Below are 27,430 nucleotides of genomic sequence, written 5' to 3' on the forward strand. Positions count from 1 at the left end.
TCACTGGACACCCTTCAGATACATTATTTAGAAGAGCCTCTCTCCGAATTGTGATATACCAACATTTATTTGTTGTACGTTACTCGTTGGTCCATTTTTCATTTAAATAAAATATATTTTTTCTTTGGTTTCTCAGTTCGTTTATAGTTTTTGTGTAATTTTTTCTCAATTTTCACAATATCGCTTCTTTATTTTCTTTTATATTTGAAATGTTGGTTTTCCTGGAGCTTCACATACTATTTGAAATTCAACACATTTCTCTTCTTTGATAACTCTGTAACTCGTAGGTTTCTCAACACCAAGCGAACTACTAACCAATTCCACTGTGTCATCGACACTTTTACATACTTTAAATGTTTCTCTGTAAATGATTGAAAAATGCATTTCAATTTTAACTAAGAATTTGGTTGCCTATACTTAGGAAGCGATTTCCCTAAATAAATATGAACCAATAAATCGTTTTGGCATTTTAGCAAATACGAGTTCGTCTACTGATATTGACAGTGAAGTTGATCTTGTTTCAATACGTTGTCAAAGCTAAAATTTGGTGGACGCGCCGGGAATTTCTTCGAAGGTCCGTTTACTTTTTGTGACCTCTTTTTATGGAAACGATTTTTAAGACACGATTCTTGTTTATTTATGACAAATGGAGGATGTGAACACATCGGGATATTGATAAGTGAACTAAACGGTTTATTTTAATAAATTAGATATTATGTGATTAGTTCCATTTATTAAGTGCTGGTACCTAAGTAGTTTATTTTGTGTGTTGGTGAATAGTTGATGCATGAATAAATTACATAAGATACACTGTTTGTATAAATTCATCTTACACTTGATTGAAACATGTTTACATAAATAAATGAACATTGCAATTAGAACATCACTGAAACATTAAATTGTCTTTTCTAACTTATTGAGCAGCCAGTTATTCATAGTAATGATTTGAAATTTGGATCAGTTTTATCTCGGATAAGTAATTTCGATAAATGCGCTATAGTTTAAATTAACAGCTTTCACTCAGCTTCATAATTCATAGTTAAGAACCGCCACACATATAGGCCTCCTGGTAGGCCCGTGTTGAACTTACAACTAACAAAGATCAACGTTCTTGGAGAAGTTGAAATTTATCAAATTTATTGGGTATGTTTTACCCACATGCTTGAACCTCGCGCATGTAACTACTGGGCACTCCGGAGATAAGTCTTGAGAACAGACTTGTCAGAGATGTGATCGATCCACTTTTGATTTGCCAAAATGAGTCAGTATTCAATTAACAAGTTTTGAATTATTCCAGACAATAGAGATATAGAAGTTGGAAAATGCCTTATGATACATCTTCTCACAGTTATGTTTTTTTTTTATCGAATAGTCACCACAGAGGGCCAAGTTTAGTCAAAATACATTCGCCGCAATAAAACTATACATAAGTATGATAGGCTGTGTGATTGTAAACACTATGCTGAAAAGTTACATATTCTCACTTAAATTGTAGCAATATCATGATATAAGTTAAAACATAATTTAAAACTACAAAAAAAGTATTATAACCGATAGAAAATAGACCGGTGGAAAAGCTGATGTTTCTTCCTCTGAAATGTTCGGCAAAGAGAACCAGCTCTTCTTTAATACTGTTTTGATACTTCGAGTATGATGGGACACTTATAAACAATTTGTAACCAATTATAGAAACTCTCCTCACAGCTCTCGATGTATTTTCACAAGTTATGGTCAAAATTAAACCAAAAAGCTGAAACAAAAAATTTTGAAAATGTAGTGAATAAATAATCAAACGGAATAATAAAATCAAACTAAATAAACTAACCGTTAATTTTGTGAGCGACCTAAGTTGTTTTATGCGAAATATACTGCCGAGCAGAAGAGAAACTGAAGAATCCACAGTTAACAAGGATTAATATGGTTAGACATACTGTTTACACTACCACTACACCAGCACTCACAATTACACTGTCTGACGCGCGTTTCTATAACCAAGTTATCATCTTCAGAAACTGATAGTTAATGAATAGTATACGCATCTGACACATTTGTAGAAATACGAAGCTATATGTAAGAATAATAATCAACTACAACGGGGAAAGACAATCAAAAATAAAAAACCAAAATGGATATTGAAAAAATCCGATCCCAATGCTAAAAAGAAAAGAGGAATTATAAATAGCTGAAGATAGATAATAAAAACAATTTTAAGCCCAATTAAGATTGATTGAAATGAATGTAGATAGCGTATTGATTATAAAATGGAAGATGAACTTGAAGAGGTAGTCATAGTTGAAATATTGGTAATACCAGGAATATTTGTGAACAACGGTGCGAAGGTACAGTGGCTTTATGAATGCTTATGTAGGTAGAAGAATAGAAAAAAAAAGGTCCATATCAAAGTGTTTAAAAGAATAGAGGAGGACTTAAGTAAAAGAGAAACTCGGCAATGGAAATATTTAGTAATAAAGCAATTAAATTTCGGTGGGCATCTTTTTTCTTTTAATTTATTGCGTAACTCTGGTTTACTTTTTTGACGTCAAACTTCACACTGACACTTCTACTAAGTTATTGTTCGTTGCTATGGTAACGCAATATTTTGTTTATGCATGGAACTGGTCTAGACTGACTATATATCAATACATCATCGTAATTGAAAATAAAATTTAAAAGTTCCCCATCATTCCTGTGCGAGGAAAAAATGTTATTCTAAGTCAAAGGTAAAAATCAAAAATTGAAAAACAATGACTCCTATAAGTCACTGTTTCTGAGATATAACGATTCAAAAAGTTGTACGCATAGATACGACACGTATATATACAACTATATTTTAAGCAATTTTACTGATTTTCAGCTTGATTTTAATTTATTTAATTTCGAATTTCTAAATTGACCGGACTAACAGTGCAACGGTTTATTTAAAGAATTATGGTCTATTGTCTAACTCTAGTAATGTGTGCTGTGTAATAATAGGTGTAAGTTGATCTGCTATGTCCACAAATATATTTTTCCAGAATATCTGGTATATTATTCTAGTCTAGTAACAATGTTATCACGTATCACGTTCTATTCTACCATAAAAAAATTTAGAACCAACAAATGAAAAGATTGAATAAACAGGGTTCATCAAAGGAAATTGTAAGTTTATGGATTCAAATGATTTTTCGTAATGTATTAGCAATTTGGAAACTCAACAAAAAATTTATTTCAATTAATAGTAATTTGAACTTAAACTATTACAAATAAAACCTGTTCAAGAAAATGTAACAGAACGGTAAATATAATTACAATTGAACATATAATGACATTATACAGAGTGAATTTTATGAAATATCTCGGAAACGGCTTTTATAAATTCTTGTGAACAAGGGCCTTGTGATACGCCCGGTATTATGGTGGTATCTATATTGATGTCAGATCTTTCCTTTTTCTTAAGAAATGAAGTTTATTAAAAGTTACAATGGATCGTTTATCTCAAAAAGAACGAATTGATATTTCAATATTACGATAATATCTTTAATAATTTATATTCTAACCGAAATCCCATAACATCTACTGTCAGTAAATTAGTAAAAAAGTTTAACGAAACTGGTTCAGTAAAAGATTTATCCAAATCAGGTCGCAAAAAAACTGCATCAACTGAAACAAAATCTTCAGATGTTTGTGTCCTGTTAGAAGACGATCCACACTTGAGTACCGGACAAATATCCAGGGAAATTGATATTTCGCAAACATCCGTAATTTTACGTAATAATAAATTCCATCCATACAAAGTAACATTGGTTCAAGAGTTGTCAGATGATGATTTTGATAGACGTGAAGAGTTTGCAGTCCTAATGATGGAAAAATGTAATAATCAAAACGATCCAAATTTTTTAAGTAATGTTATGTTTTGCGATGAGGCCACTTTTTATCTTAATGGAAACGTAAATCTGCATAATTCTAGATACTGGTCACGTAACAATCCTCGTTGAATGCGTGAATCCCACACCCAATATCCCGAAAGCTGAATGTATGGGCTGGAATAATAGGCGACAAAATAATTGGTCCCTTTTTCATGTAGGGTAACTTAAATGGTCCCGAGTATTTGGATTTATCGGAAAATAGTATTATACCTGAGTTGGCTTGGTTATTTCCAAATCCAAGTAAGGATTTTCAATTACATTTAAAAAAAACTTCATTATGAGAAATAATATTTCAGATAATAACAATATCTCAAACAACAATATTTGGCTACAACAAGATGGTGCCCCACCTCACTATGCGTATGGGGTGAGGCAATACCTAAACAATGTGTTTCCTAAAATATGGATTGGAAGACGTGGTTTCATCGAATGGCCCCCGCGATCACCCGACATGAATTCTTTAGGTTATTTCCTGTGGGGTCACTTAAAAAAACATCGTTTATTTATTGAAATAAATGAACAACATCTTGAGCATCTGCTGTAATCGCCTTTACTGTATGTTTTCCAAAATTAGTAATTTTTCTACTTCACAAATGTGGACCTACTTCTAACATGACACAAACATTTGAAGATTTGTCTTCAGTTGTTGAAGGTTTTCTGCGCCATGATTTGGAGAAATATTTTACTGCACCAGTTTCTCTTGTTACTAACTTACTGACACTAGACCTTGTTACGAGATTTGTATTAACACATAAATTATTAAAGAATATTCAAATTAAATGATTTTATTGTAACTTTGACTGAAAATGGCATTTAGGTATAGAGAATATTAGATAAAAAATAATCAGAATTTCTTAGGGATTTCTAAAAACACAAAATATATAGGGTGTTTCCGAGATAATGGAGACGTTCCATACATAAAACTCACTCTCTTATAACCGATACGGCATAAAGGAGGCGCACTAGACTCGACATTTTCACATGTAGAATCAAAATGCAATATGACAATGTATAAATTTATATGTTTTGTTTTTCACAAAAAATACCAGGAATTGTTTCTTAGATTTTCGTTTATAAGTAGAGTGCATAGAAATCACTGAGCCCTAAGTTTTCCTGTTTTAGTTTAACTCATATTAAGTCATTTATGGCATTGATTCTTTTCTGTAAAAAAAGCACATGGTTGCGTTGATTCGTTTAATGGACTGTACAATATATCTCGATTGGTATTCTGATTGATTAATTCTAGTTGAGAGTAAAATTTAAAATAATTTAACTTAACTTTTATTTTTACTTGTCTCTTTTTTGACTTCCCTATTACAATAACTTTTTTGATCGGAAACATTACTTATTGTACAACCCAATATATAAGCTTAATACGAGGATGGTCCCAGAAGTACTTGATCCAACAAAGGAAACAAAAAATTTTAGAAAAAATCTCCTTTTCGCTCCATATACTTTTCCTAGCGATGTACAACAAGGTCGATACCCTTTTTATAATAAGAATCGTCTAGCTCCTAAATATAACCTTTAACTGGCAACATTACCTCTTCATTGTTGGTAAATCTTTGACCACCAAGCCATTTTTCCAACTCGGAACAGAAAATAATCCGAGAAGGCTGAATCTGGCGAATATGGTGCGTGTGGTAGCACTTCAAACTTTAATTCATTAATTTTTACCATTACAATAACGGATTTGTGATCTGGTGTATTGTCGTTATGAAACAACAGTTTCTTCTCCGCTAAATGCGGCGATTTTTTTTTGTTTTCTTCGCTCAAACGTTCGCATAATACTGGCCGTTGATAGTTTTTCCTTTTTCAAGATAGTTAATGCCTGCAGATGGAACGGTCTTTGTCTTCTTTGGAGCCGGTTTTTCCTTTTCATTTCATTGTTTTGATTTTTCTTTGGTTTCGGGTGTGAGGTGATGGACGCACGTTTCATCCATGGTTATAAAACAGCGCAAACATTCGGCTTTATTTCTGTGCAACAATGCCAAACACCCGATGGAAACATCTTCACGACGCTGTTTTTGTTCTGTTGTGCGCAAACGCGGCACCTATCTCGCGCACAGCTTCCTCATGTCCAAATTTTCAGTTAATATGCGATGTATCGGCTTTTTGAAATGTTTACTATGTCTATTAGCTCGCGCACTTTCAGTCAACGATCATCTATTACCGCTTTGTGAATTTTCTTTAATACTTCTAGAGTCGTCACTTCACTTGGTCGACCACTGCTATGCTGGTCTTCGCAGGTCGTACGGCCTCGTTTAAACTCTGGTACCCAATATTTTACTGTTGATAACAAAGGAAGAAGCAGTATCACCCAGATTAGAAGCTAGTTCAGCTTTTATATTAGTTGAGCTAATGCCTTTCAAATAAGAGTTTACAAATTTACTGAAAACGTTCACTACTGATGGCTGCCAAATAAATTCTAAACTTGAAATATATGCTTTAGAGATAATTATATATTAGTATAGTATATTACCAATAAAAAAAAACTTTCATATTATGATAAAAAATCTATGTTATCAATACTCACAATATATTGTGTGAGGTACAACAATATAGCCACAATTGATTCTACTTTGAGAATTTCTTGAAGAAACATCATTGATTTCAAAAATAGATTTAAAACGAATAAAATGTGACAACCAATACACCAAGTAATCATCAAAATTTGAACGCCAAATATGTCACCAACAGTTTCTATTATATCGCATATATCGTCATATTTTTTCAAAAGAAACAATATATCATTTTTTAGAATTCTTATAACATATATTTCCCTCAAAAACACATGATTTTCCGTAGAATAGGATGCTAAGCTTCTATTTAAAATGGAGTTTATAAATTGGACCATGATTTTAATTCTGTGCGTGTAAAGATTGAACTGTAGCGTTAAAAACATCATCGTAGAAATCATAAAAAAAGAACATATTTGATTGAAGATTTGAATAAATCCACCAGATTTATATCTGAATGAATAAATGCTGTAGATATGTATGCAGATACAAGTTTTGAATATTATTAACGCACGAATAGTAAGTTGTTTTGACTCGTAGTTAAGTTTTTCTTGATATCTCTCTTGTAGCTGATTTTCCAGAAGTTGTAGATTATTATCCAGAACTAATTGATTTCCCCTTTTCAAAAACACTCCAAAAATTATAGCAGCCAGCTTATTGAGAAAAATAGTGAAATGGATTATTACCAACAATAACTTTGAAGTTGATGTCAATAACGGCCAGATATCTAACAGATGTAAATAAACATCAGATAAAACAGTGAAAACCAGTAACATAGATAACATTATACAATACATCAAATAAGCTTTTGGTAATTTTTGGTCGGTCAAAATATTCGACGTCGATAAACCCAAAATTAGAAAACAAATATTCAAAATTTTTACAATCTTGAGGTTGTTCCAAACAGTTTTTGAGAACGATTTATATAAGTTTTTCATCGTGTTTATTATACTATGAATCTTCTATACAACTGAATCGTACACATCAATCTTGTTTCTATATCCACGCACCAATAACTATACAAATATACTTAAAATGATTGAATTATCAATATTTGAAATTGCGTGCACGTTTTAATAAAATTAGTAATTAGTTAATTGTATTGTTGATCTATAAGTAAAACACAAATACAGATTTTATTATCTAATATACCTGCCCAATTGACTTGATAATTTATAGATTCCTTTCTTAAACTGTTAATTTCAAAAGCTGTTCCCCTGTCTGCTAATACCTCTTCTTTCGATAGAAATCATCTTCCATGCATGCATTTTTTTAAATGTGAGATAACCAGAAATAATATCTCTTAATTCTTTTCTTGTGTATATCAGTTCATTATATATGAATTTTTCCTTCGGATCATAGTAATAATTCTCTACGTTTATTAATCCACCTGTGTGAAGGAAATATCTTAACAAAGTTCTTCTTGAATTCCAATGAAATTATCCTAACACTTGTTGATCCGATTACTGGACTCTAGTTTGCTTTGAAGCCGAAGTATAGAGTACGTACAATTCATTAGTTTCTTGTTTCGATTCATGACATGGTCATACACTCGAGTATTTTCTACAGTTATGAAACAACGCATTGTTCATCAAAACAGTTGGCGGCAAGAACCTTTGGGCATATAGGCCTTCTTACAGGCCCGTCGTGCCTCTCTCAAAACTACCAAATGTTGATGTCTTTGAAAAGGCTAATCAGACACCTTGACTTGAGCCTTATAACTTGACAATATTTTTGTCCCTCGAACGTATGAATGAATGGCACTCCACGATGACGTGATGACTATAGTGTAGGGATAGTGCTATAGATGACCTTGTCTTGTGAAAAGTCCAGCTACAGACAAATTTCATGCCTGCTTAAGTTTAACCTAAATTGGTAAAAGAATCAGAAGGTCCATCTGTATAATTATATCCCTACTAGTTATAGCCAGTACTGTATCCCAATAGACATTTAAGTAGGCGAGATAATTAGAACATATACAAAAAACAAAGTAGGAAACACTACAGAGAGGAAGACATTGTTGGAAATGTGACAGAACAGATGGACTGACATATACAATGTAGACCAAAAAATTAACTCTCTTAACTATTATTCGACACAGCTTTTTCATCACTTTATAATCAGGATGGATCAATCTTGCCAGTATTGTTTCAAACATCACGATTCAAATGTCACAAATGGAACACCGAACAGATTGAGAGTAAAACTAAGACCAGAAAATATAGTATAATTGATGCTTAAGAACTAGGAAACATAGAATACCGATGAAACCATCTTCGCTTTTTTGGGATCAGTTTCGCCCTCAATCCAAGGCTTAGACTGCTTTTTTGTTTTTCGAGTATAGTGGTGAATGTATGTGTCTTTTTTGATTATTTACCAGTCGACTCATTTTCCTCAAACCTCGTCAATTAGAAAATGTTCATTCGAATACGCTTTTGGTCCAAATAGCAAACATGGCACGCAATATGAGGATATTTTTCGTATGTACAGAGGTCGGTATAAGTCAGGCTACAAATTTATATTAAAAATTAGTTCATGTAAAGAAATTACAAAAGAAATTCGGAAAAGGGTTATTATACGTGTTCAAATTTATGCCCTTTATCTTGATCAATGCGTTTACGGCAATGTTTCTCTACAGGTAGGCAGGTCCGACAAAGCCGTCCGGGAAAAGTTTCAAATTCTTCTTCAATTACAGTTTTGAAGTCGAGAAACGGATGTAGTCTTCTTGCGGAACCGCGGCTCTTGAGAAGGCCTTGCAGGAAGAAATCAGGGTATCAACTCACTTGAGATCATCTGCCTATCCATTTTCTAAAATTAACATTAAAGTACCCCGTACACATAATACGTAGTGCGGCGAAACTCCATATCGTTGTCCTCTTGCCTAAGCTAATTTTCGAGCATTTCCAGATAACTCGGCCCACACCCACCCCCAGGCAGGTGTTAGTCTTCTTCAATGAAGACGCGAGGATTCTTGTCGTTCCAGTACACGCAGTTATACCGATGGACCGTAACGTTCAGCTAGAAAGTTGCTTCATCTGACCACCAAAAAGAATGCTGGAATTGTGGATCATCCTGACTGCATCCGAGGTACCACTTTCAAAATTACAATTTGCGATCGAAATCATTCTCGCAAAGTGCGTGGAGGAGACACGGACGGTAAACTCGATAGTGCATGGCTTTCGGCATTCGTCGTAAGGAACGATAGGATAAGTTTTTACGGTAGCCGCACTGCAGATTGGCTCGGCTCTTCAACTAACGCCAGTGCCACTGTTTTCATATTTTCGTTAGTTATAACAGATACCGGTCATCCAGAACGCGGCGCGTCGGCAATAGAGCCCGTTTGTAAGAATTTCTTATACGTTTCACACACTGTTGAACGAACACTGTTGAACGATTTGGTAGCGACGAGTTCTGAAATTGTTGTTGAAATTCGGTAAACATTGTTTCCAAATCCGCGCTCGGACGCAGATACGACGTAACAAAAAAACTCTTTTTGAAGCGTGAACTTGTATCAATTATTCATTTTGAAAACACTTTTATTCGACGAACACCTGTTATCATGACTAAGACGCAACTGTTTGAAGAACGAGCATGCTTCGATTTCAACACTGCAAAACTTATGAGCATTGCTTGACTTATTCCTATTTTTCGAGAGCGTTGCCTGAGATTTGCCGATCTCTGTATAATGCATACGAACGCATTCTTCAGCTTCTTCCATCTATCTGTCGCAGTTTTTTGCCGCGGTGAAAATAGCTGGAATTTTAATGAGAATCCACTGAAGTCGTAAACTCTTGTAGAGTTGTGAGAAAATCTTGATAGCACACTTTTGAATTAAAAATGCTTGATGAAATTAATTCATTATAACATTTATTGAGACAAAATTACATTTTCGTATTATGATTCGAAATATTATTCGAATTGTAATAATATAATAAGATGTGTAGCAACACAGCCGACAATTACTAGAAGCATATGATAATCTATCGAGAAAAATCCTGTGGAAAAATTAATATTCTTGCCATGAATATGTTCTGCCAATATCATCAGCTCTTCTCTAACATTTTTCTGGTGTTTCAAACTTTTCAAATTTGTTGTGAAAGTGAGCAGTAATTTGTAACTGAGACTTGATATTTTCTTTGCTTCTAATGATGTATTTCCACAAGATAAGGATAAAATTATGATGAGAAGCTGAAACAATAATAAGACGTGAATTACTAACCATAACCATTACTTCAAGTAAACCAATCAAAATCGTTTCAATTGCAACCTGATTAAACGATGTGATTACTCCTGATTATTAAGATAACTATAGTCCAATTGTGTAAATAGCTAAGCACATTACCTGATGTAAGCAATAACGATAAGGTACACTAGAAAAATATATAGAAAAAAAAACTTATAAATCCTACACGAAAAACATTGCTACACTGTAAAATACCAGTCAGATGAAGAATCATTACAATTAAACTTTTGTTTAAAGAATGGAATAAACGAAAACCTGTTAACTACAGGAGAATAAAACTGCTGGATATAACGACGAAACTCATCACAAAAATTATCACATACAAAATTTACTCGATCACAACATTAGGAGATGTGTTGCAAGGATTCATTTCAGGAAGATCCTTAGTATATGCAGTATTTATACTTCGACAACTGGTTGAGAATCTAACAAAATAGCTTCATTAACCTCACAAAATTGTTTGATTGAATTAAACTGGAAGATGTTATTCACCCATTGTACAAAGTACATACCAGACAACCGGAGTATTAGCGGTTATAAAATGATCTTCAAAGATTATTAAAAATCTTTAATCTCACAAAACTAAACAACTTTTGAAGACACCAGAGATGAATATTCTTAGGCGGATCTTCTTGCAAACACCACTAGACCGAGAAATAAGCGAAAACATCAACTGCTGATGTGACGTAGATAACAAAATCTCCAATTGGAATATGGAGTAGAGTTCGACCACGAAAGAGGTGGAGTGACAATCTAGGAAAGAATGAGGAAAGATACTAAAAAAAGTAACAGTAGATTTATTTGGAGAGATACTTATTATAGAAGTAAAAAGAAGAAGAAGAAATGAATATAAATAATTCTTTATTTTTAAAATTTGGGGCGTGAAATTTGATGATAACATACATAGACAGAGAGCTAGATATATAAATAGAAATTCACCTTTCGAAATGTGAAAAAACGAGTACGTCCAATAAATTATCCTGGACGAGTTAAGAACAAGAAAAATCGGTGAAGGGCGTCATTGGAGTGGTAACTTGGTATCTTGGGTGTGCCATTCCTAGTTAAGGCACAAATAAAGAAATCCTCTATATAAACAATGGGATTACACAGGGATCGCTGCTTGGACCCACCCTAAAGACCATCATGTATGATAATTTAGTGCATACCGAAATGCCTGAACGAATAATTCTCTGACGATATAGAGCTTGCAACTAACAATCAACTGGATTAGGGAAAGCTACTTTTTTAACGCCAGTAAAAACTGAGCCAAAATAAGAAAAATTTAAACTATGGTCTTTAATATAGGAGATTATCGTCCAATGTGTTTAAAAAACAAGCCCAAAAATAACATTACGGTAAATCTGTCAAAAATATAAGTATGAATTTAAGAAATGATTGTATTACATCAGTTTTTGATAAGTGTGCAACTACATACATACACTACCGATCAAAAGTCTTGGCTCACCCCATAATCCATTCATTAAATTTCAGAATAATACACTTAGACATTTTTCTTCCATATTATCAAGCTAAGGTTGAAATAGCGTGATACAAACTAAAAATAATAGTGTACTTTATTTTTTCACTTTATTCGAGCGCATTTTTATATTTTTGCAATGAGTCTGACAGATTCAAGCTTATATTAAGTTATTAATTATTCTTCAACTGTGAATTATCTTCGGTGTTTATGATTGTAGTTTAGTCCTAGGTAGCCCTGTGTTACAAAAGAATGTGCAATGATTTAAACTTTTTGAACCAAAACATGTTTATCTGAAGTATACGAATTGTTTTTGGTTTGCAAATTGGGCTTTAATCGTAAGTCTTCATAGTCTAAGTAAAAGTAACCGTACCATTGCCGTCGAATAAAAAATACCAAGATGTACCGTGGACTACAACGTGAAATAAATTACATTCATTAGGGGCTTTGGCGATAAAAAACTTTCAGGAAAGTCTCGAAAAACTACGATCGCTGAATATAAATGTATTGTATTATTCAGTAAACGTGATCGACGATCTGCATTTAAGTATTTCTACAGCTAAAGAGAGAAGCTGGCCTTTTGGAACGAGGCAGTGAAGAAACCTCTCTGAAGACGTCAAAATAAAATAAAGAGGTTACTGTGAGCTGAAGAGAATGCAAATTGGACACATGAAGAGTGGAAGAGTTTTATGGAGTGATGAATCGAAATTTGAGGTTTTTATACCTGAGACTGTTTGTGCGCTAGATACTTGTATAACTCCGATTGTGAAACAAAGCGGAATCTCGGTGATGGTTAGGGAATGTTTTGAAGAGAGGGGGACTGGAGATGTGGTGGAAATTTAGAAAAAACTTATCTTCCAGCATGATACCAAATATTGCCCGCAGCTGCGCAAAAGACTATTTCAAAGAATTGGAAAGGAAGAATGTACTGATCTAATTGAGTTTTTGTGGGACGAATTGGAGAGGGATGTCAGAAATCAGTGTCTTTCTTCCGCTTCACATCTTTGAGATATCTTCAAAACGAACGGAGCCAAATAGACAACGATAATTTGTCAAAATTGTTACAGAGATTGCCAAAATAGTGCGCATAAATAATAAAAGCCAAATCGATGCATCAAAAATTTAAATACGAACAATTACCCAATTACCCAATATATGTTTTTTATAATATAAATATCGAAAGCAATCTTATTATTTTTACTTGTAGTGTATCCCGCAAAATATAGGGTAGGCAAAAACTTTTGACCGGTACCTAGAGTAAATATGTACAGGTGAAGTGTAAATAACAAGTACTTACCGCATAATCTACCATTTGGAATATCAAAAATACAAAAGTCAGTTGTTCACGAAAATCAAAGCTTATCAGTTTTATAAACATTTTAAAAAATATGTTCGAAGTATTTAAAATGTTGACAACAACATTACAAACAATAAGAAATATCTGAAAACCATATATATCACTAACCATAGTTATAGCATCACAAAGATCATCGTATTTTCTAAGAAAAAATAAAGCATCGATTCGATCTGACACTATATTGATTATTCCTTCATTAACATGAAAATGTTTGTAGATTTTGAAATGTATTACTTTAAATAAACTTCTTATTCTCAAAGAATGAAGATGAATTTGCATTGTTGATAATACCAGAATAAAATAGAATGGATAATGGATATAAAATGTTATAATCGGTTCCATGTTTTCAGGTTTGAATATTATGCTAAAAGAAATTGTGAATATATGTATTCCAGCTAAAAATGAGAAGTTCGTAACTAATTGGAGAGTTAACTTGTTGCTGTCGTAAGTGATATCATCTTGAAATTCTATTTTAAGTTGTTTTTCCAAGTTGTCCAAGTGTTTTATTAAATATATCAATTGTTTCCTCTTAATAAAAGTTGAAAAAATGATCAAAACAACGTTAGTGAAAATTAAACAAATCGTTGTTACAACTGTTGCCACCTTAATTGTTAGTGCAACGTTCACAATAAAATACTTAAGTTTCACATATAACAGTGTCGATAAAATTATTAGAATCGAAATACACAAAAATGATGCATAAATTAGGTAAAATACTGATAAACCCTTGTAGTTATATAAATTAGGTATTTGAATGGCGAATATTTGGGAAATCAAGCTATTTCCGTTTTCCATCACCTGAAGCAAATGATATAAAATGATAATAGAAAAATGAAATATTTAATGTTCTTTTCATTCAATACGCAGTTACATGAATCAATTTCGCTTTTCATGTTGTTAAACGATTCAGTGATGGTTTTTTTTTAATTAAAGAAATTTTTATAAATTTTCACTTATCTATACTGATACTTCTTGTTAATTGAAGCATGCACTGAATGTTTCTGGAAATGATAACTTCCTTATCTCACCTCTATTTTGTGTTTAATGGTTATTTACGTAATTAGTTATGAAAAGTGCGATATTGTTCAACAATCATAATATTTGCCAAAACTAACGCCAACGAGCTTTGCAAATTACGAGACTTGAAAAATATCGCTCTTTCCATTAGATGTTGGTTACAACATTTCATCTAATTTAACGCTTTTTTAATATTTAATAGAATCTTCAATAACAAGGATAATATTAATGTGGAATCAAATGGTTTTAGAAGTATTTTTACTATAGAAGCAAACAACAATTTTACAAAATAAGTCAAAAGTAATTACTTGAAATGCATTCAGATAGCGAATCAGATTTGATTCCATTTGAGGTAAGAAAGTCGGCAAATATTGCAGTGGGTAGCTTAATACCTTAGAAATATTTAGAATTAGATACACCCTGACCTACAAAAAATTTGAAAAATGATGCGAATTGAATAATACAAAGAACATCAACGAAAAGATACTACTTGCTTATTTTGAAAATTTAAATACATTAAAGGCATCGACTTTGTGGACTACATATTTAATGTTGAGATCGGATTTCACCGTGCACAAAAATGTCCATATCAAGAAGTTTTTTGATGGGCTGAAGAGACGGATAACATGCAAAAAAATCTAAGATTTTAAAGGAGAATGTAGAAAAATTTGTGAAAGAGGGTGAAGACAAAATTTCTATTGGCAAAAGTACGACTTAATTTACATTATGTTTATAATTTATTGTTAAATAAATCTGTCCCTTAGATCGGAATGATAGTGATTGTGGGAGCCTGCAGAAAGGCTGAACTGACGTTCCTACGACAAGAAGACGTATTTGATGAAAGCACTTTTTTCAAAATTACAACTCTAGAAAGCATAACACGTTATTCGTGAATTTGTGGTCATTGCTGGAAATATTGCTGGTGTCAATCTTATTGACCTTCTCAAAAAGTATAGAAAGTATAGATATTATAATGGAAAATGTGGCCTACAACCCATGGGCATAAATACCATTGAAAAATCACCAGCAAAGATGGATGAGTACCTAGGTCTACCTACTGGTAAAGGATACATAGGACATTATTTCAAACGTTCGTCAGGGTCTCTCCTGACCGACTCAGGAGTGGACAATTTAAAAATAAAGCAACTCGGAGGATGGAAATCGAACAGTGTAGCCGAGAGCTATGTTAAGAGTTCATTGAAAAATATGAGGAGAATTTCAGGAAACATTCTCGGCGAGATCGGCATATGAAGATATCACAGCTTCAAATGAAATTAACATTAGACAAGAAGTTCAAGAGAATATTCACCCAGAAAATGGACTTACTTTAAATAACTATGTCTTTAATAATGTTGTTTTCAATGTTTATATATCTTAAAATACTATTGAATTAAAGTAATGAGTTAATTGTCAGTTTAATTGATGAAATAATTGTCAGTTTTTACAACAATGAATAAATTATTCGTTGACATAAAGTTTTTAAATAACTACCTTTCATAACTGATATATGAAGGTTATGAAAAATGTGACGGTTGCTAATGTCAAATAATGACCTAAAGTGTCACGGAGTTAGATAATTCAACTTTTGTCCAAAATATCTAGAGCGTTCTAATTGTTATTAACTGGAGTTAACTTTAACAACCACCCGAATCTATTGGAATTTACCTTAAAAACTGACAGCATTTTTGACATTCAGACAGGAAAAAAGTTTCATTGCTTTATAAGCTAGCTGGTGAAAATACGGCAAAGCAAAACAAAATGACCTGGCCAAGCTTGTATTCAATCAATCGCTAGCAGAGCTAGTCATCTAGCTACGGACATGCCAAAACCCCCTTTGATAAAAGATTCCCGGACTGTGCGGCGGAAGTAAAGATTCTCGTCGGGTTATCTTGGGGCACGCGGAAGTCGTTTTCTATAGATACGATAGGAGCCATTGAATAGCGAGACGGGTGTTATAAAATATTTTATTTCAATATTATTATATTTATTTATTATCACAGTGCTTTTTCTGTCAGTTCCTTCAACGCACCGCTTTTCCTTTCACAGCTACAATACTCTCAAATCTTGTTCCATGCAATGCAGATTTGATTTGTCACACGTTATTACCTTTTTTTATAAGTTTGAGGCATTTGCATTCGTATTCAAAGTGTAAATACATATATTTTTACGGTCTTGTTGTATACATGTGAGGATATTAGGCATTAACAAGATTACCGCTTTGTTCGACATTAATATCTGTTTTTGACGTTGAAAGACAATCCGAACGTGAATCATATTCAACATCGTCTCGGTCATTTTGAAAACATTCATTGCCATATACTTGTTTCAATAATTATAAGTTTCGTGTGAAATTTCACAACAATCCGTTTCTCTGTTTTTACTTTGATCATTTTTACTGAAAAACAAAAAAACATCCCATATACAAACGAAGACTACGGATACACTGGTTTGTCCACAGACACGGTAGTAATAGCCATACCCAACAAACTTGGTCACCGTTTCTTTGAGCAGGAGATTATGATGTGAAACACCGTCCATATTGGTCCAGAATAATAACAAAGAAAGAGAAGTACTATTGAGTACATCTACTGGACAGCCAGCATATTGGTCTATTATGCACGAAACATATCGGCTCCTATTGTGTCCCCAAATGCTCCTCTCGCGGGCGACATTTTTATGACTAGACGTAGAGCAACAACTTTTAAGTCAGAGCAGTTTCTATTTATAATCATGATAACTAATTCAATCAAACGATTCGCCTGATATTTTCGATGTCTATTTCATGCCTTATATATTTGTTTTTTTTTTGTAGCTTTTATATACTTTCGAATGGTAACAATGTTGCCATACTATTTGTTATGAATTTGATTATCTGCTTTCGAATGTTTAATGGCTGGAAGTTTGAATGTGTGAAAAATAAGTGAAAATATGTGGAAAATAAATGAGGGATGTCGTCTACAAAGGGAAAACTGAGATTCTATTTGGATTTAGGTCATTTTACATAGGAATAGTCAAAAATGATGTTAGACCAATGTAATTACTGGTAATTACATTGCTAATATATGATAGACAACCCATCGCTATTACTTTGCACACTCCTTAAATTTCCTTTGATCTTAATTCTCTCAAAAAAAAAACATTTACCTGGAGAATCGAGAAGTGGAATTCCCTACTATTTGTAGAGAACAAAAAATTAATATTTCGATAATCAATAGAAGTATTGCTGTTAAGTCCATTTTCTTCTAGTTCCTATTTCCAAATTAAATGCTACATACTGTAATTTACGTATACTTACTATATTTTATCACTTTTTTTCAAAGTTAATGGTATAAAAACCATAACTTCCTCAAAACTAATGTATTTCTTGGGATATAAGCTGAAACACATCATCAAAAAAATACTTCTATTGCTGCTAGTCACGATAGACTTATTACAAACAAATAATGTACTTAGCATAATTGAATTTTAAATGATTTAAGTAATATTGGTTATTAAATTATTATGACTTAATTAATGGATTGATGTGCATGGACAGGGAGGTATACAATTTTTTTAATAGTTGGTTGTAAAACATGATTTAGGATATTTATTTCTGTTAAACATGTGTTAGGTTGTTTTTGAATGGTCTTATCAGAAAACTTGGCGTGAATTATTATCCTTTATATAAAATTCTCGTATCACAATGTTAGTTACCATACTACTATCCATTTTTGATACTCCTAAAGGATAAGGGTTGTCCTAATATTTTCTTTTGGACATTTTTTTATTTTTTTATAATGTGGCAATAGAAAATACACAAAAACCTAAATTTTCACCCTTCCACGATGTACCTTTATTTTTTATTTGTTAATTATTAACTTTAGTTTTATTGGCAAGACTTTTTATTTTGTCATGACTTAGAGTAAGAAAATTCATATTACTCTGAATTTTACACCCTTCTACGATCAACCCCTATTTTTCCATTACGACTTTTACCTTTTCCTTTTACCTTTATTCGGAGTTTATAATTTCAATTTTCTTTTAACTATGATTTTTTTTCTCAATTTAATTTTATATTTTACCCTCACCGGTCGACAACTGATCAAATATCAATCGTTCAGTTGTCCTTGCCAGGTGTCTGCCGTTCTCACCTATCATCTAGCAAAAATCATGGAGAGACATCGTTGTGTCTCTTGTCTCAACCCTTACAAGTTGACTTCTGTTGGTAAGATATGACATAAAACATGCGAGAGGTGTTCCCCTGAAACTGTAGTACTGCAATTTATTAATTGAAATATTATTATTAACACAATCGAAAGCCTTGAAAAAATCACAATGGAGTGGATGGTTGTTTAGGCTGGAGTAGACATTATTTAGGAGGGAGAATATAGCATCATTTGTGCATTTGTTATTTAAAAACCCAATTTGATGGGTAGAAAGTATTTTATCTTTAAACAGAAAAGTCTCTTTTTGAACAATCTTTCTTTGATCTTGGATAACGTGGGAAGGAGTGCAATCGGGCGATAATTCGATGCTTGTTTTTTATCTCCTCCTTTTTGCAGAGGTATAATTATAGCCGTCTTATGGCAATTGGGCAGATGAGTATTTATTTTTGATGTCATTACTTGTATTGCGAAGCTCTGCTAAAACCAGGGGCATAATGAAGAAGAAGGAGCTATAGAATTTATAAATTTTTGTCAACATTCACAAAGTAATTATTGAGGGTATCAAGTGAAGTAGAGATTATGTTCGATGGAGAAGCCTTATTTCTTAAATCATTCACAATGGACCATGTTTCTTTAGAAACATTACAAGAATTGACGAATCCCTATTATAATAAATATCTTTCGCGGCTTTTCTGTCTTTTGATAAATTTTTCTGTATAGTTTCATATAATTTCATAAAACAGTAACGTGTTCGTGTTTAAAAAATATACGTTGTATTATTATTGTGAAAGGTAAGTCAAATGATAAACAAAAGAATACAATATTAAGTCACTGTTATTCACCTATAAGTATTTTAACTTGAATTATTTATTTGTTTTATGTATATTCAGCAATGCCAGCAAGATGCAAAGGGACCAATTTGAGTTTCAGAAAAATCAATTCTAGATTCATGCAAGATATAAGAGCACGAAGATCAGACGAACAAATCTAACAAAACAATGCAGATGCGCGTGTAAGCAAAGCGCAGTTACGTGTATCACAATCGCAACAGGCACGAGATGAACGAAATCAACAGAGACAATTAAAGCGAGGAGAAACGTGCAGATTCATAATCTACAGACGTAGATGAATTGACCAACAAGTGACCAGACGTCCCGTTTTGAACGGCGATTTTTATAGTTACGTGTCGCGGTGTCCCCGAAATGAACTCTGGGACGTCAAATTATCCCGTGTTCTGAAACCGTATGTGCAAGTAAAAATTTGAGATCTCCAAGACCAATCAGATGAGATTTGTCAAGTATTTAAACAAAGTGTTGACAGGTAATAATTTGACAAAAAGTCGTGGCATGTGTTAACGAAATTACAATCATCTCTGAAAAAACCATTGATAGGTATTGGATGTGATATACATCACAATTCAATAAAAGCAGCTCCAGATAGGCTACCATTAGATTATGAAAGCATCATTGTGAAGATATATTCATTTTTTTATATTTACACGATTCGAGTTGAAGCTCTGAAGGAGTTTTGCGCCGAAACTGAAACGAAATATCAACAAATGCTCGGCTATAGCAGAACAGATGGCTTGCTCTTTTGCCTACCTTGGAAAGGGTTTTATCAAGCTATCAAAATTTTTTTAAGATCCCACATCCGAATTGTGGCTATTTTTTACAGGAACAGTCAGCAAGTTTTCATCAAGCTATATCGAAACTGGAAGGTGAGACGGTATCAGCAATTGAAGCTGCAAAAGAAATCAATCAATTAAAAGACAATTTGATTCAGAAACAGACCAATCAGTTTCTTCCATTTACAATCAGTCAATTAATAGTGAAATCGAAAGATAATGTTATTGACATAGATGAAGAGTTTGTGAAAAGAGCGGCTACAGAATTTTATGGAACAAGCCAGGAATATCTGGAGCAGTGGACTTGCTTTCTTACTAAAGAAATGGAAATATTTTATTAGGCAGATTTAAAAAAGGTCCCCGCATGGGAAGACGTTCAAAAATCTCTGGATGTATTAATTGAAAAGGAATATATTAACTGTAATAAAGATGCAGAAGTTTTTGACGAATTTTAGTTAATTTGTAACTACATTTCATCGCAGAAAGTAACTGAATGGAATAATCTAAATGTTTCCACGGAAACTCGTTGGGTAGTATTCAAACACTTTCAAGCCAACAATCTTCAGCATGAAAACTTTCCTATTTTAATTGAATAAACTTTAATGTTTGCCTGCTACAAATTCTCCAGTAGAAAGAGTATTTTCTATCATGATCAAATTGTGGCCGTCTGAGAAAACCCAGTTACAAATTTCAGTTCTAAGGGCGATGTTGATCGTTAAGGTGAATATAAAAAAAAATGCCAAGAGTTTTCTTCTTACTTAAAATCGTAACAGCAATATTAAAGCAAATTTGTTGCTTTGATAAATATAAATATAATTAAAAGTTTCAGGTATATATATTTTTTAATTCGTAAATTTTAAGTTTTTGAATAAATAACTTTCAAAAAGTGTTTTTTTCATTGTCAATTGACCTAAATAAACCAATGTCCCGTTTTGAGTCAAAAAATAAATGGTTACGTTAAGTATGAGCCTAATGTTGATTATGACGCTCATTCCAAAATGGTTATTGGACAAAGATATGTGGCATGTTTTCACATAATTAATAGTAAAATTTTAGAAAAATATTTTTAATGTTTGGACAGCTATCAAGATTTGTAATTTAAAATGTATTCGTTAATTTAATAAAGAAGAATTTATTAACTTATGTAAAGCATACTTTCATTGTCTACAACGCATCCGATTATGAGTATATCTCTACACATTGATAGTAAGTTAGTTATTTTTATTGGCAAAACAACGATTTCATAATTATCATCGGCGATTTTATTAACTTATTAATTATTCGTTTTGGTTTTCAGGTAGTAACGATCTTCGACCGTCGAACAATGTCAATAACTACTCATTAGATAGAAAGCTGAGATCGTCATGTCCTTCGTCAACTTGTTCACCCCCGTTAGCGATGAGCTCACTTTCTTCGTTGCCCCACAGTCATAAACTCGTTAACTATGACAGTTTAGAAAGTGTGAGGAAATCTCCGATGTCAAATGCAGATAGTTCTGGACCGTAAGTGAATTTGTACATATCTATGAACTTCGTCCATCAGCTATTTATTCTCAGTCCAAGCAGTAAGCTTCGTGATTTTAGTCATTAGTCACTTTTTAAAAGTAATGATCTGAGGAAATATTTGTCTTATCATTAAATCCCAAAACTGATATTAGAAATGCAAATGAACAGAGAAGGCTAAATTTTTGAAATGACCACCGAATATTAACACTCAAATGTTATCAACGTGGAATTATACAAAACTTTCTATTCCAAAAAAAAACACATCTGTTCACCAAATGCCTCGTCTTTGTAAGATAATAAATTGACCACGAGATTGTAAAGAGGTTATTAAGGTAGGTAGAAATATTACAAAATGGACAAATATGTTTTTGCATCTATAATATTTTCTACTTCATTGTTGATGCAGTTGCACGAAAATTTATTGCAAATACAGAATGAACACTAAAAGTTTTTCAGTTTAAGTGATTGTGAACTAGGTTAGTTTTGAATATTACTTTGGTACTTTCCGTCCAAGCAAATATTTTTAGTAAGTAGTTTCGTTGAAAAAAGTTTCATTTTATTCAGGTTATTTTTTTCTAATTAGATATTAGAACACTACGGTGCCTATATTAAATTGTTAGTTTTTGTTATGCTTCTCAAGTTATTAGTTAATATTTTACATAAATCTGGCAAATATGTATATAAGTTTTAATTTTTATTCATATTAGTATATAAAACAAAGTCGAGTGTGTTCGAACTTGAGAAATATTGGATAGATTTCTATGGTTTTTCATTTGTTGTATTTGTCTTCGGCCCGAATAGCAAAGTTTTATTAAAAAAATTAGTTTTGGTACAGGTTTTGTAACTTTTCAAAATGCTACATCAGTTTTTGACCACAGAATATGCCGACAAAATTTTTGTGTATTGGTTCTGTATTGGTAATTTTAGAGCTACTGCCAGAGAATATCACAGGAGATTTCTTGATCGTCGAACTCCCAGTCATCCAGCATTTGGGTCAGTTTTTATTGTTTTGCGAGAAAATGGCACTTTTCCTTGTGGACGAACAGAACGATATGCAGATGGCATTATTTACGTTATTACTATGAAACCTACAATATGCACTAGACAGTAGACACCGTTGCTATCCGAGAGATGTATTTTCGGCATGATGGGGCATCCCCCACTTTTTACTGATAGTGAAACAACATCTAAATAATGTGTTTATGGCAACAGGTGAATAGGACGTGAAGGTTAAATTTCATGGCCTTCAAGATCCCCTGACATCAATTTCGTTCATTACCAACAACAATTAATCGATAGACTATCAGTAATACTATTAGAAACGATATGCAACACAAATGTGTAAAGGCTGCTGGGTTTAATTTGGAGAATCTAATTCAAATTATTTTTATTTTTTTGCATTTATTGTATTTTTTTCAGTTCTTATTGATCTTTTTAAATACATAATTTTAGTTACTGTTTTGAAAAACTTGCTCGTTATTGTAACTGTTTCTTTTTATTTGGTGTTTGTCGTTATTGTAATCCGATACAGATCATCAATAATTTTTTGGTTAAAATAGTCAAAGATTATAACACATGTTCAAATCAATACCTTATTATATGATACGTCATAACGGTTGTTCTAAGTTAGATAAGATTTGATCGTTGACTAAAAATTCAATAAAAATACAACAACTTTGTGGAGTATGTCGTTCTCCTTGGTTTTTTATGTAGTTTGAAAATTGCATTTAAAAAAAATATTATACACTGTGCAATATTCTATGAAACAATTTAAGAAATCAAATAAGCTATGTAAAATTATAGCCAAATGGAGTTTACGGCCAATTTCACAAATCACTTTGTAAATTAATAAAGAAGAGACACTTTTTAGTAGCCACATAATACTCTACACGATGGACTCTATATTGAGTACAAATATGTCTCACCCTTTATATGTTGGCTCTATTCTCCCTACAATCCCTCTTTTCATCTGACTCTGCACGTTTTATTGCTTCATCTATTACTATTGTGAAAAGTAGTGGGCTTAACACCTATCAATGTGGTAAATAGCCTGGACTCTTCGTTGTATGTTCTTACCACATGTTTATTATTTTTGTACATTGTTTTTATAATTTTTATTTTCTTCTGATCTATATCACGATTTCTTAGTATTTTAAATATACCTTCTCTTCATTTTTGATAAGAAGCTTTTTCAAAATGAATTTGCTTATCTTAGTTTTTCAATCTCTCACTCAATTGTTTAATAGTAAAAATCAAGTTGTGTGAGCTACTTCCACTTCCACATTGTGAGTCCTCTGAAGCGTCTTCAATCTTATCTCTCATACATTCTTCTATTATTCATTTTTGCTGGTATGCTTGTTTTTGTTATACCTCGGTAGTTTTTACAATTTTTTTGTCACAATTTTTATATATAGATAGTATAATTCCTAGATATTTTTTCCAACTAAATTATCTCGTTTATTAATTATTTCAATTCATTTATTCCCTTTTCATCCATATATTACATCATTTCAGCAGTTATATTGTCTCTTCCTGACGCTTATTCTAGCTCTAATATTACAATTACTTCGACTATTCCTTCTTTTATTATCTTCTTAAAAGTTCCATCACTGCCTATTTCTATTATCTCATCCTCATTATCTGTATTTGTAAGCTCCTCGATATATTTCCTTCATCTCTCCATTACATTATCTTCCTCCGAATTATATTTCCTTACTTGTTTTTTATATCCATCTTAGTATATTCCTTATACTTTTTTAATTTTTCTTTTCCATCTTTCGTTACCTTTATTATTTTATCCTTCTACCACAGATATTACAAAGGACGGCCTAATTGCCCAAGTTTCTGGCCAAAATACTCAATGCTTACATCGATAATGAATTTGAAAAATAACATAGACATAAGCAAATTTAATGAATTAATGTTTCCAAGAGGACATGTAGAAGCATTTATTTCTGATGCTTTTGATAACCTGCTTTTTGTGACAACAGTAAATTTGAACGTTAAAAATGATAATGATAAATCATTTTGTAGTTTGCCTTTATTTTTGGAGTATCTGGAGCAATAAGACAAAAGGAGAATTATTGAAAACCCATACAGATGACGTTCAAGTTTTGAGATAAAAACAGTTAAAGCATCTAGAACACACACAAAACATGATATTTACCATAGTAGACAATAAACAAAAAAAACTTTAGATGTGAAATGTAAACGATAATTATAATTATTGATGTATAAAAAGTACCGTGGAATGTTAAATGAATCACGTATACCTTAAAAACGTTTTTCAAATAATGAGTAATATAATCTAGATTTTTCAAATGAATGTGAAAGGCACAGTTTGTATTATTTGAACTATTAATACTTTCTAAATCAGAGAAAATGCTGTGCAAACTAATATAATTAACTTTTTCGGAAGTCAGTCAAACAGCACTTCCACTAATGGCACTACAAATAATATGCAAAACATTATTCTTATTGATGATACTCTCTTCAACGTAACAATTTGCCATAGTTGCCTTTTTTCATCACACTTGTCGTTGGATTTGATCGATTGTCTTACCACCGTTTGCCATAATGGTAGCAGACGTACGTCTAAACGCGTGCCCCGTATACCTCTCAGAATTCTCTAATTTAAAATCTCAGTCTGTACTTACGTTTAGGGGGCGCAATCATAAATATTGCTTCACTAAATGCACATAACTAATCCCATCACAATCGGCAACAGTAAAACGTCGAGCTTTTAATGTCTTAGATGATCGAATGGTAATAGGTGATATGTTTCCTTTTTCCTCGATATCATGTAAGTGTATATCACATAATTCATATCTTCTTCAAGAGCTAAACTAGTGGTTCCCAACCTTTTATGTCTGGCGACCCACCTTTTGATGTTTTTTATTTTAGCGACCCATCCCCCACCCGTTTATATATAAATGTATATATATATATATATATATATATATATATATATATATATATAGGCTTTCATTTATATAAGATTTATATCGTGTATATATTATAAGCGTGGTAATGGGAAAATGTCAATAAATAAGTACACAGTTTAGTAATGAAAAAAATAGTGTGACTTCTGGCATTGTTTTGACTGCACAAGTGATTCAATGTCAGGGTTGAAATTTGATATTTTGAGTCTTAAGTCCCTTTCCACATCCAGTCTGTTCCTATACTTGTTCTTGATATACACCACAGTTGAAAAGGCACGCTCACAAAGATATGTTGTTGAAAAAACTATTAAGAATCTCATTGCCTTTTCAAATAAACCCGGATAGCTTGGCTTAACATTCAGCCAAAATGAGGTCAAACTTTTCTCCTTGAACATCGTTTTCATGATGGAGTCACATGATAACTCAATTAAAGCATCTTCCTGAGAAAAAAAAACAGATTGATAATAGAATATATATTTTTTTTACTTTTCAGACGCCCGCTACAAAGGTACCGATTTGGCCTGAAAGGCCAAACTTTCAGGCCAAATCGTTACGTGTGCACTGGGCCTAAAAGCTGCAGTAAGTATATCAACCAGCTGACAGCTGTTCTGAAAGTAATGAACTGTTTTTTAACGAACGTAAATAGCTAGGCATTGAGAACGTAAAATTCAGAAAAATATGTAACAAACTGGAATAACTGACTATAAATTATAAATTATAATTATAAAATGCTAACTTCGTCTCGAAGCTCAAACAATCTGGAAAGAACCTTTCCCCTTGAACCAACCAACGCACTTCACAATGTAGAAGCAACTGTTTATGATCGCTTCCCATTTCAACACACATTACAGTGAACAACCTCGAGTTTTTAGATTGTGCTTTGATTAAGTTCACAATTTTTGTCTTCAAGTGTGCTTTTGAGGTCTGGGTTCATTCCCTTGACCGCTAATGCCTCCCTATGAATGCTATAATGGGTCCATTCAACTAACGGAGCTACTTCCTTGACTTTAGCTACTAGTCCTGTATATTTTCCTGACATAGCACGAGCTCCATCGGTTGTAAGCCCGACACATTTGGACCAATTTATTCCATTTTCGTGGATAAAACTATTCAATGAGTCAAAAATGTCTTGGCCTGTTGCACTGGTCTTAAGTGACTGGCAAAATAAGATTTCTTCTTCAATTGCTCCATTGAAAGTAAACATTACAAAACATAATAAATTAGCATTGTAAGCAATATCTGTACTTTCGTCCAATGGTAAAGAATAAAAATCACTCTCTTTCAAGGAGATATTAAACTCTCCTTTACTTTGATAGACATTTCCTCGATTCTACGTTTCACTGTATTGTTTGATAGGGATATTTTACCTATCTGTTGACCTGCTTTTTCGTCAAGCAGAAGTACACAAAATGTTTTTATTACCTTGCCCCAACGACACATTCTCCATAGTTCTGTTTTCTTCTTTTGAAAATATATCAAAGGTTTATTTGAGCATTCGGGATGTTTTATTGAAATGTGCCTTTGAAGTTTTGTGGGCTTCATACTTTCATTTGCCAAGGTTTCAAAACAAATTACACATTCAGGTAGAAGTTCTTCATCGGTACCAATGAACGTAAATCCATATTGGAGCTATTCAGAACAATATTTTTCGAAAAATCTTGTTCACTTTTTTAACATTTGATGATGTTTGAGGCACT

The 27,430-nt window shown here is 32.5% G+C and overlaps 1 protein-coding gene across 7 annotated transcripts in view; it reads left to right on the top strand.

The window, feature by feature from the left end:
- LOC130897109 (leucine zipper putative tumor suppressor 2 homolog) overlaps nt 1-27,430 on the top strand; it is a 301,729-nt gene that overhangs the window by 254,816 nt on the left and 19,483 nt on the right. For all 7 annotated transcript variants that reach the window (XM_057805702.1, XM_057805701.1, XM_057805704.1 and 4 more), the window contains one exon: nt 21,585-21,789. In XM_057805702.1, the coding sequence (XP_057661685.1) occupies nt 21,585-21,789 (205 nt within the window). The remainder of the gene's footprint in view (nt 1-21,584; nt 21,790-27,430) is intronic.

The sequence above is a fragment of the Diorhabda carinulata genome, chromosome 8, assembly GCF_026250575.1.
Source record: "Diorhabda carinulata isolate Delta chromosome 8, icDioCari1.1, whole genome shotgun sequence".
NCBI lineage: Eukaryota > Metazoa > Arthropoda > Insecta > Coleoptera > Chrysomelidae > Diorhabda > Diorhabda carinulata.